This window comes from Bufo gargarizans, chromosome 3, assembly GCF_014858855.1.
Source record: "Bufo gargarizans isolate SCDJY-AF-19 chromosome 3, ASM1485885v1, whole genome shotgun sequence".
NCBI lineage: Eukaryota > Metazoa > Chordata > Amphibia > Anura > Bufonidae > Bufo > Bufo gargarizans.
Genome location: NC_058082.1, coordinates 526,942,988 through 526,955,529, shown reverse-complemented (window position 1 = coordinate 526,955,529; position 12,542 = coordinate 526,942,988). Strand labels below are relative to the sequence as shown.

The following is a 12,542-nucleotide window of genomic DNA, read 5'->3' as shown; positions in this document are numbered from 1 at the left end:
GAAGGTAGTGACCAGTTTCTTGATGATACTCATCATGACGATGCGTGACACCTGATATTTGCTCAGGCCCTTTAAGGAGGCCACTTTATTTGTCAGTTGTCAGGACTATGGCATGAATGATGTAATTCCACTCCATGTCATGTTCTTCACGTACTACTACTGGAGCAGATGCTGATAAATCTGGAGCCTACATCTCACAGTCACCTGAGTCCTGTGGGGGCTGAACTTGCGGAGGAGGAGGCTGAGGACATTAACGCCCAGGAAATGTATACAGAATAAGGTGCTTTATCTGCACAAGTGACAAGAAAGAAGCAGGAAGAGCTGAAGGACGATGAGGAAGATGAGGCAGATAACTCTGACAAACCTTGGCAGTATGCAGTGGAGATGGAGGCAGGGAGTCCATCCGAGTCCCTTGCGCAAATGGCCAGATGCATGCTGAGTTGATTGCGTAGTGACAGCCACAATGTCACCATTCTGCAGAGGGATGATTACTAAGCCTCACTGCTGGGCCAAAATGAGGGCTTTTTTACACCTGCTGAGATGGATGATATACTCAACTTCTATAGAGATATCCTATGTAGTCAGTTGGTCGCTGCCTACAGTCAGGTCCATAAATATTGGGACATCAACACAATTCTAACATTTTTGGCTCTATACAGCACCACAATGGATTTGAAATTAAATGTAGAAGATGTGCTTTAACTGCAGACTGTCAGCTTTAATTTGAGGGTATTTATATCCAAATCAGGTGAACGGTGTAGGAATTACAACAGTTTGCTTCTGTGCCTCCTATTTGTTAAGGGACCAAAAGTAATAGCACAGAATACTAATCATAAATCAAACTTTCACTTTTTAATACTTGTTTGCAAATCCTTTGCAGTCAATTACAGCCTGAAGTCTGGAATGCATAGACATCACCAGACACTGGGTTTCATCCCTGGTGATGCTCTGCCAGGCCTCTACTGCAACTGTCTTCAGTTTCTGCTTGTTCTTGGGGCATTTTCCCTTCTGTTTTGTCTTCAGCAAGTGAAATGCATGCTCAATAGGATTCAGGTCAGGTGATTGACTTGGCCATTGCATAACATTCCACTTCTTTCCCTTAAAAAAACTCTTTGGTTGCTTTTGCAGTATGCTTTGGGTCATTGTCCATCTGCACTGTGAAGCGCCGCCCAATGAGTTCTGAAGCATTTGCCTGAATATGAGCAGATAATATTGCCCGAAACACTTCAGAATTCATCCTGCTGCTTTAGTCAGCAGTCACATCATCAATAAATACAAGAGAACCAGTTCCATTGGCAGCCATACATGCCCACACCATGACACTACCACCACCATGCTTCACTGATGAGGTGGCATGCTTAGGATCATGAGCAGTTCCTTTCCTTCTCCATACTCTTCTCTTCCCATCACTCTGGTACAAGTTGATCTTGGTCTCATCTGTCCATAGGATGTTGTTCCAGAACTGTGAAGGCTTTTTTAGATGTCGTTTGGCAAACTCTAATCTGGCCTTCCTGTTTTTTAAGGCTAACCAATGGTTTACATCTTGTGGTGAACCCTCTGTATTCACTCTGGTGAAGTCTTCTCTTGATTGTTGACTTTAACACACATACACCTACCTCCTGGAGAGTGTTCTTGATCTGGCCAACTGTTGTGAAGGGTGTTTTCTTCACCAGGGAAAGAATTATTTGGTCATTCACCACAGTTGTTTTCCACGGTCTTCTGGGTTTTTGGTGTTGCTGAGCTCACCGGTGCGTTCCTTCTTTTTAAGAATGTTCCAAACAGTTGTTTTGGCCACACCTAATGTTTTTGCCATCTCTCTGATGGGTTTGTTTAGTTTTTTCAACCTAATGATGACTTGCTTCACTGATAGTGACAGCTCTTTGGATCTCATCTTGAGAGTTGACAGCAAGAGATTCCAAATGCAAATAGCACACTTGAAATGAACTCTTGACCTTTTATCTGCTCATTGTAATTGGGATAATGAGGGAATAACACACACCTGGCCATGGAACAGCTGAGAAGCCAATTGTCCCATTACTTTTGGTCCCTTAACAAGTGGGAGGCACATAAGCAAACTGTTGTAATTCCTACACTGTTTACCTGATTTGGATGTAAATACCTTCATATTTACGCTGACAGTATGCAGTTAAAGCACATATTTTGTTTCAGTTCAAATCCATTGTGGTGGTGTATAGAGGCCAAAATTTTAGAATTGTGTTGATGTCCCAATATTTATGGACCTGGCTGTACGTGCGCCATCGCCCATCCTCACGCAGGGTCTGACCTAGGGGACCCTCTGCTCTGACGCTCCACTGCCATGAATTCTGGAGGGGGATGGGGGGGCAGGAGCAGCACCATCTGTCAGCAGTACCTTGAGTCTTCAGTCTCTGATTAGCACTTTTCTTCATCCGCCTACTAAGGAAACAAGCCAGCAGCAGCAGGACATGGAGCAGAACCTGAACCAGCAGGTGGTGGCATACTTGGAGAGCACTCTGTCACCCTAGATCCAAAATCACCTGTACTACTGAGGAGCCAAACTTTAATTGTGGCCAAAATTGAACCTGGATAAGCTTTTCTGCTTGGGCAGTATTGTAGCATTGTGGCATTAAAGCAGATGTTTAGTGTAGGGGGGGAGGGGCACAGTTACCCCAAAGAGAACTCGCCTTTCAGCATAAAATGTAGAGAGATTATCCTTTATATATATGAATCAGGAGCGGAACAGCCGGGATTTTCATACACCACTGCCTGATGCATCAGACTAGATCATTCTGGCAGTAATGTTCTGACTGCAATGTGCGGCCACACCAGAACATAGTGAAAAATAGCCCATTACTCCTGGCCACATGCTTCAGCCACTATTCTGATGATGCCACCCACCTGATGCCACACACCTGCTGCCTCTGCTGACATCTTCTCCTACTGCCACCCACCATCCTGTTTTGTTACTGCCACTGCTGTTGTCCCCCATTTCTCCACTATGTGACTGGGCCAGTATGTTGACTTCTCATGATGTTGCCACCCAAACCACGCTGTGACTGGGCCACTGTGTTGACTCTTTATGTTGCCACCTCATGCTGATGCAACCCTCCCCACCATATGACAGGGCCACTGTGTTGACTCCTCATGCTGTCGTCATCCTCCCTACTATATGACTGGACCACTGTATTTGCTGTTCATGCTGTTTCCATGACCCCCACTATGTGATTGGGCCACTGTGTTGACTCCTCATGCTGTTGCCACCATTGCCACTCTGTGACTAGGCCACTGTGTTGACTCCTCTTGCTGTTGCCACCCTCACCAATCTGTTCTGGGGACACTAGTTACTATTTGGCCTTTATTTTACCGTTTTCCTGATTCATCAGAAGAACCAAAAAATGAGAAACACATCCTGTCTTTGGAACATTTATAAATCCGCCATCATAGAGTCAGTATTTCACACCAGGATTTGATCATGGTTTGTAAGCCAAAAGCAGGAGTGGGTCCAAAACACAGAAGACCTGCAAATATTTTCTTTATGTGTCATCTCTGTTTTGGACCCACCCCTGTTTTGCCTTACCAATACTGATCAATTACTGACTAAATACTGACGGCGTGAAGGCAAATAATCAAAAGACAAGATGCGTTCTTTTGGGTTGTTCTGATGGATTCGAGAAAAGGAAAAATAAATATTGATGTCAACACAAACTTACTTCAGGCACACTCCCCACTCTACCATTTGGACACTACTTGTATCAATAGGTAACAGAAAATAATCTTTGGAAATCTATGTGGAAACAGCAGACCACATTTTTACTCAGGATGCCACTTATCTCTTCTTATACATGACTTTATGGTCCCCTGAAGAACCAAGTTTATCAAAGCATTGGGGGAAATGCGTCTGGACAAATCTGCATAAGGAGAATTATTTCCTCATTTTTCAGGGTTTTTAGGTGATAAGTGAGGGTTTAGACACTGATAAGTGGGGTCGTCCCATTCATGGTGGGTGCACTGCTTTTAGGCAGGGGATAACTAGGGATATATATCTCCCAGTTCTGGCCTCACTTTGCAAATCCTCACCCCCTATCTGAAGTCATCTATCTGTAAGTTAAAACTGCTTTTAACTTTACCTCTGGGTCATCATATTACCAGATATACACTGATTAATATTGTGATAGTTATATGTATCAGTGTTGATATGGCTCCTGAATATGTGAGAAGAAAGATTTATGTATGCTTTGATATATACACATTTGTTTGGATGAATAGTGTTCTTTTTATATTTATCGATAAAGTAAATTTCAAGTTTTAGAGAAATTTGTTTTCAGTGACTTTTGAAACATTTCTCATGGTATCTACACACTTCTGTAATATTCAGGATATACCTGACTTAACGAGCTTCGTGAAAAATTATTTTAGAACAAGGTGAATTTATTTGAAAACTCGTCATAGGCAAAGAGTTTTGAAAACTGTTAATAATTAGCCAGTCTCCAATGTCAGCAATGACAGATCTATTCAGCGACATTGGGGGAAGGTTTGTACAAATTCTCATGCATTTGGCCTGGTTCATTTCACAAATGTAATGTTTTCTTTTCTTGTGAAGGACAACTTTGTCCTCTTCAGTTTGATCGTGCCAATGTCATGCGATGGAAAACTGGACCAATTCCTGCCAATAGCCGGTCTGCTGAACCATAAGTCAATGGGGTCCAGGATCAGGGTATTTCCTGGAGATGGAGAAAAGTCAAGGGACAACTGAAACTGGTTATTCAGATTGTCATATCCATTTGCTGATGTGCATCAGGTTGAAAAAAAATTGTTCCGTCATGTTCAGCAAACTTTATTGACTATAAGTACTGCTGCTTATGTTACTTGTTTTAGCAGTAGCACTGGCGGAGGTGGTGGAGCGATGACTAGGAGCTTCCTGGCCAGATATGTGGCAAACATGCATCTCCTATGTGAAAGTTGCACCAAGCTAAGAAAGGTGCACATTCTGGAACTATGCCACATTTTCCTCCTTTCAGATTTTGGTAAAATGTCTCCATTTTCCTTTTACAGAGTGTGTTTAAATACATAGTTATCAATAGTCATCCCGTTGTTTGATGCTAATGACATGCTTGTCAGCACATAAGCAACCAAGCATGCAGCTTGCCATGCTTCCCATCATTGTTATAAGGTATTTGGTCATGGCTAATGTCGTAAGGTATTTGGTCATGGCTAATGTCGTCATCAAACTACCTGAGCTAAAAAAAAAACACATGCTCCCCACTATGATGGTCTGGTGCATAATGTAATCATTGACCATTTTATTCTGCTTGTACTGACAGCCCAGCAAATGCAAGGTAGAATTCAAATGAGTTGAAGTGCCACAGATCAAGTGGTGAAAAAAGTAGCTGTTATCTCGCTGCAAGTCAACATGGCAAGCCTGCAACTTACATACATGAAATCATAAGGGAAATGGAAACAATACTTAGCCCTGTTTCTGTCCAAGATGAGAACATAGTAACATAGTAACATAGTACATAAAGCCGAGAAAAGACATTTGTCCATCCAGTTCGGCCTGTCATTGTGCAAGATGATCCAGAGAAAGGCAAAAAAAAAACAAAAAAACTGTGAGGTAGAAGCCAATTTTCCCCACTTTAGGGGAATAAAAAATATCCTTCCTGACTCCATTCAGGCAATCAGAATAACTCCCTGGATCAAAGACCCCTCTCTAGTAGCTATAGCCTGTAATATTATTACACTCCAGAAATACATCCAGGCCCCTCTTGAATTCCTTTATTGTACTCACCATCACCACCTCCTCAGGCAGAGAGTTCTATAGTCTCACTGCTCTTACCATAAATAATCCTCTTCTATGTTTGTGTACAAGCCTTCTTTCCTCCAGACGCAGAGGATGTCCCCTCGTCACAGTCACAGTCCTGGGGATAAATTGATGATGGGAGATATCTCTGTACTGACCCCTGATATATTTATACATAGTAATTAGATCTCCCCTCAGTTGTCTTTTTGCTAAAGTGAATAACCCTAATTTTGATAATCTTTCAGGGTACTGTAGTTGCCCCATTCCAGTTATTACTTTAGTTGCAATCCTCGGGACCCTCTCCAGCTCTGCTATGTCTGCCTTGTTCACAGGGGCCCAGAACTGTACACAGTACTCCATGTGTGTTCTGACTAGCGATTTGTAAAGTGGTAGGACTATGTTCTTATCACGGGCATCTATGCCCCTTTTGATGCAACCCATTATCTTATTGGTGTTGGCAGTAGCTGCCTGACACAACTTTTTGCAGCTTAGTTTGCTGTTTATTAGAATTCCTAGATCAGTTTCCATGTCAGTGATACCGAGTGTTTTACCATTTTAGTATGTACAGGTGACTTGCATTATTCCTTCCCATGTGCATAACTTTACATTTGTCAGTGGTAAACTTCATCTGCCACTTATCTGCCCAAGCCTCCAATCTATCCAGATCCTTCTATAGTAGTATACTGTCCTCTTCAGTGTTAATTACTTTACACAGTGTCATATGCAAAAATTGATATTTTACTATGCAAGCCTGCTACAAGATCATTAATAAATATATTGAAGAGAATAGGGCCCAATACTGACCCCTGAGGCACCCCACTAGTGACAGTGACCCAATCTGAGTGTGTACTGTTAATAACCACCTTCTGTTTTCTATCACAGAGCCAGTTACTTACCCACATACAGACGTTTTCTCCCAGTCCGAGCATTCTCATTTTATATACTAACCTTTTATGTGTTACAGAAGTCCAGATATACGACATCCATTGATTCGCCGCTATCAAGTCTAGAACATGGCAATTGAGAAAGAAAGGCAGGAGGTGGATAATCACCTGGTGTATGAAACTAAACCTGCACAACCGTGGAGGTGTCAGTAGCACATGACAGACATTAAAGTGGTTCATCCTTGCCACTGCCATGCAAAATATTGACCCATTGGGTCATGAAGGATATGTTCTGTCCCTGGTCACAATTGCTGCTCCTGGTGTTGATAGTGTTGTGCACCTTGCCGCTCAGCAATAATTCCATTAAGAGGGCCATATTCTCTACTGTGTGTGTGGCAGGGATGGCTTTTTTTCAGCAATAGTTATGCTGGCTAGTAAGGATGAGCGAACCAGTTCGGACTGAACCGGGTTCGATTCGAACTGTGTTATTTTTCGGACGGAAGACAAACCACAATATTTTCAGGTATTTTTCAGACGAACCCACTAAAACTTTTATTTTTTCCGCCTATTTTCACAGAAATCCTTTTTTTGTGGGCTTGAATTTAATTAAGGAGCATGTATATGTGATTACTGCAGCAATGCACAAGGTATACCAGCAATCTTCCTGTAAGTGCCAACGTGAAATTGAGTGTCAAGCCCCAATCATCTGTTTCCGATTATTCCGATTTCTGTGGATTCCATTTGAATGTGGTTGCAATTTTTATTTTATTATTTTTGGGGGGGACAGGGGGTTCAATTTAATTAAACAGCATACTGTATATACATGATTACTGCAGCAAAACACATGGTATAGCTTCTATCTACTTGTGAGCACTAACCTGAAATTAAGTGTCAAGCCTCAGTCATGCATTTCTGTGAATTACCATTTGCACAAGGTAGCATTTTTTATTTTATTTTTTGGGAGAGGTCAATTTAATTAACCGGCATATATACATGATTACTGCAGCAAAACACATAGTATAGCAGCAATCTACCTGTGAGTGTTAACATGAAATTGAGCTTGAAGCCTCAATTGTTTGTTTATATTTATTCAGTTTCCATATGGTTGAAATCAAAAAAATTGGGACTTGTTCAATTTAATTAAACCAGCATATAGGTGATCAGTACACTAATACAATGGCTAGGATAGGATCTACCTATAAGTGTTAATGTGAAATAGAGCATCAGGCATCAATGATCTATTTCTGTGAATACCATTTCCACACAGTTGGAATTTCTTTTTTGGGGGGTGGGGAATTTAATGAAACCAGCATATATATGTAATTACTACAAGACACAGGGTATATACAGTATATAGGACAGCAATCTACCTGTCATAGATAACAAGAAATTTAGCATCAGGCCTGTCCCTTAATCATCCGTTAACATTCATTTATTTCTTCACATGGTGGAAATTTTATTTTTCTGGGACTCGTGTTAATTAAACCAGCATATAGGTGATCAACACCAATACACAGGCCAGCACACAAAAATATCTATGAGGGATAACAAATGTATTCATAAATACATTTCCCTTTATTTCTGTGTTCACAGACACATTTCCAATCAAATTTTTTTGTTGTTGTTGAGGGGGGAAGGGGGGGTTGTTTATTATATTAAAACTAGCAGTATATATATATATATATATATATATATATAGTAGGAAGTAACAAGGGGCCGTCATTGATGGTCGGTATGTGTCACCAAGGTTCCTGGCCTCGGTGAGGTAAGAGCCGGTTTTTCTCAAGTGTCAGTATTGCAGATTGTAGTCTGACACATCAGCTGTTTAGTATGGCTGTAAAGCTGATTCGGGACGGCTTTAACTAGGAGTAGCCAAAGTGATGGGTGGGTGGCTTCTCCCCAAGTTCCAGGCTGGGTCTTGGCAAGTTTAAAAAGCAGTCAGCACTATCAGGTGGTGTGGATTTTACCTCCTCCTGACAGTGAAGCTGTGGAGCCTCTTTGCTGAAGGCTGAAGACTGCAAACAGGGGTGCAAGCCGCCTAGAAGACTGCCAGTGAACTTTTTGTGTGGCTGAGCATTCAGCAGGGTGTGAACTGACACCTAGGATTCCAGGTGAACACTGTTTTGTTTTGCTGTGCATGAACAAGCACCAAGACTGTTATGTTTTGCTGAGTGTGAATAAAACACTAAAGTTTGATTTAAAACCTGGTTCCTTGCCTCTATACTGCGTCCGCTAACCTGTCTACCAGAGCAAATCCCCACACTATATATATATATATATATATATATATATATATACACTGTATATATATATATATATACAGGTCCTTCTCAAATAATTAGCATATTGTGATAAAATTCATTATTTTCTGTAATGTACTGATAAACATTAGACTTTCATATATTTTAGATTCATTACACACCAACTGAAGTAGTTCAAGCCTTTTATTGTTTTAATATTGATGATTTTGGCATACAGCTCATGAAAACCCAAATTTCCTATAAAAAAAAATTAGCATATTTCATCCGACCAATAAAAGAAAAGTGTTTTTAATACAAAAAAAGTCAACCTTCAAATAATTATGTTCAGTTCTGCACTCAATACTTGGTCCGGAATCCTTTTGCAAAAATGACTGCTTCAATGCGGCGTGGCATGGAGGCAATCAGCCTGTGGCACTGCTGAGGTATTATGGAGGCCCAGGATGCTTTGATAGCGGCCTTAAGCTCATCCAGAGTGTTGGGTTTTGCGTCTCTCAACTTTCTCTTCCCAATATCCCACAGATTCTCTATGGGGTTCAGGTCAGGAGAGTTGGCAGGCCAATAGAGCACAGTGATACCATGGTCAGTAAACCATTTACCAGTGGTTTTGGCACTGTGAGCAGGTGCCAGGTCGTGCTGAAAAATGAAATCTTCATCTCCATAAAGCTTTTCAGCAGATGGAAGCATGAAGTGCTCCAAAATCTCCTGATAGCTAGTTGCATTGACCCTGCCCTTGATAAAACACAGTGGACCAACACCAGCAGCTGACATGGCACCCCAGACCATCACTGTCTGTGGGTACTTGACACTGGACTTCAGGCATTTTGGCATTTCCCTCTCCCCAGTCTTCCTCCAGACTCTGGCACCCTGATTTCCGAATGACATGCAAAATTTGCTTTCATCCGAAAAAAGTACTTTGGACCACTGAGCAACAGTCCAGTGCTGCTTCTCTGTAGCCCAGGTCAGGCGCTTCTGCCGCTGTTTCTGGTTCAAAAGTGGCTTGACCTGGGGAATGCGGCACCTGTAGCCCATTTCCTGCACACGCCTGTGGATGTTTCTACTCCAGACTCAGTCCACTGCTTCCGCAGGTCCCCCAAGGTCTGGAATCGGTCCTTCTCCACAATCTTCCTCAGGGTCCGTTCACCTCTTCTCGTTGTGCAGCGTTTTCTGCCACACTTTTTCCTTCCCACAGACTTCCCACTGAGGTGCCTTGATACAGCACTCTGGGAACAGCCTATTCGTTCAGAAATTTCTTTCTGTGTCTTACCCTCTTGCTTGAGGGTGTCAATGATGGCCTTCTGGACAGCAGTCAGGTCGGCAGTCTTACCCATGATTGCGGTTTTGAGTAATGAACCAGGCTGGGAGTTTTTAAAAGCCTCAGGAATATTTTGCAGGTGTTTAGAGTTAATTAGTTGATTCAGATGATTAGGTTAATAGCTCGTTTAGAGAACCTTTTCATGATATGCTAATTTTTTGAGATAGGAATTTTGGGTTTTCATGAGCTGTATGCCAAAATCATCAATATTAAAACAATAAAAGGCTTGAACTACTTCAGTTGGTGTGTAATGAATCTAAAATATATGAAAGTCTAATGTTTATCAGTACATTACAGAAAATAATGAACTTTATCACAATATGCTAATTTTTTGAGAAGGACCTGTATATATATATATATAATTACTACATCAAGACTAGTGTTGACAACTGTGACCTACTACTACTTTTGGCCGGATAGTTGTGCTGCTTCTGCCCACATTCTGGCTTTGGTTCTTTCGTTTGGAACCCTTCTGAAGCCTGGTCATTTTTGGACCTCTCAGATAATGTTGTGCATTACCCAGTGTCTAGATTAGGGTGAAGCAAGCATATTCATGTTAGAATGGCCCAGTCAAAGTCCAGCCCTAAATCCCATTTAGAATCCCATCATCCAATCTGACTTTAAATATTAAACATTTTGAAAACCATGTATCATTTTCTTTGTGTTGGATTATCACATAAAATACCCCCAAAAATGTATTTAAGTTTGTGTATGTAATGTAAAAAAAAAAGTGGAAAGGTTCAAGGGGTATGAATGGTTTTTCAAGGTACTATACAAATATTAAAGAATATTTATATTTTCATTTGTTTAAGGGATAACATTGGATAATGGCTTGTCAAGGAAATGAATATCTTTGGGTATTACTCCTTACATACATGACGGTTTGCCAACAAGTATATGGAAGTGTAAATTGTAAGTATGACAAATATTTTTTCGTTTCATATTTTGCATACAGATGTAGCAAACTTTAATTTCACATTTTATGTGGTAAATACCATGGTGCAGCACACATTAACAAGTTCATGTTCACAATTTCATGTGATGTGTTAAAAAGATTTTCCAGGAGTACAATATTGATGACCTATCCTCAGGATAATTCATCATTATCAGAACAATGGAGGCTCAGACAGTATAAAAAGCAGTTTGAAGAGGCTGCAATAGTATTGGTCGAGCACCAAAGTGCCTCGGGATGCTCGGGTATTCTACCGAGCACAATAGAAGTCAATAGGAAAACCCGAGCATTAAACCAGGCACCCCCTGCTCTGAAGAGAAATTGATGAAAACACCACTGAAATGGTTTGGGAACAGCATGGGGAGGATGTCTGGATGCATCTTGGACTCCCAGCTTGCTGCTGGAAATGATGTTGTCCGAGTAGTACGCCACTTTTGCAGAAGACAATAATATGCTCCAAACAGAAGACAAAATCGATTTTAGAGCAAAAAAAGTTAGGAAACATTACTTGCATATAAAGTTCAAGTGCTGCCAAAAATTACAAGGAAAAGGCACTCCGATACAACCTGTATATCACATAAAGGAGGGCCTCATTCACATTGTGATACAATTGTTCAGGTAGTTGGACTACTACACTCGTAAAGCCTATGCACTGAAAGGGCTGCCAAAAATTACAAGGAACCTGCACTCCAATACACCCTTTATTACACATAAAGGAGGCCATCATACACACCCTTGAAAAATTATGATTGAAGGCCTGCTGGTGACGCTCAATAACATTAGGAGCAAGGGCCTGCTGGTGACCCTCTAAAACATTAGGGGCAAGGGCCTGCTGCTGATCTGACAATCTAAAACATTAGGGGTGAGGGTCTGCTGCTGAGCATACCTTCTAAAACATTAGGGATGAGAGCCTGCTGCTGATCTGACCATCTAAAACATCAGGGTCGAGGGCCTGCTGCTGATCTGACCATCTAAAACATTAGGGGCGAGGGCCTGCTGCCAAGCTGACCATCTTAAAATTTAGGGGTGAGGGTCTGATGCTGAGCTGACCCTCTAAAACATTATGGTTGTGGGCCCGCTGCTGAGCTGACCATCTAAAACATTATGGTTGAGGGCCCGCTGCTGAGCTGACCCTCTAAAACATTAGGAATCAGGCCAGCCTAATAAGCATGTTGATATGATGGAGGAGGAGGATAAGGACAAGAAAAAGGAGATTGAACCATATTTCCTTTTTAGTGGTGGAAGGGGTGCATGGGAATACAGTGTTTTCAACACACCATAAAAGCCACATTTAGAGTGCCTTTATGTTCAGCCACTTTCCTCTGGTGGACTAGAGAAGTCAGGGGCAATCCAGGCC

General features: G+C 41.5%; 1 protein-coding gene across 5 annotated transcripts in view; it reads left to right on the top strand.

The window, feature by feature from the left end:
• LOC122930542 (interleukin-5 receptor subunit alpha-like) overlaps positions 1 to 12,542 on the top strand; it is a 141,828-nt gene that overhangs the window by 23,595 nt on the left and 105,691 nt on the right. For all 5 annotated transcript variants that reach the window (XM_044284012.1, XM_044284010.1, XM_044284014.1 and 2 more), the window contains exon 2: positions 11,046 to 11,145. In XM_044284012.1, coding sequence (XP_044139947.1) covers positions 11,061 to 11,145 — 85 coding nt within the window. In that variant the 5' untranslated portion in view covers positions 11,046 to 11,060. The remainder of the gene's footprint in view (positions 1 to 11,045; positions 11,146 to 12,542) is intronic.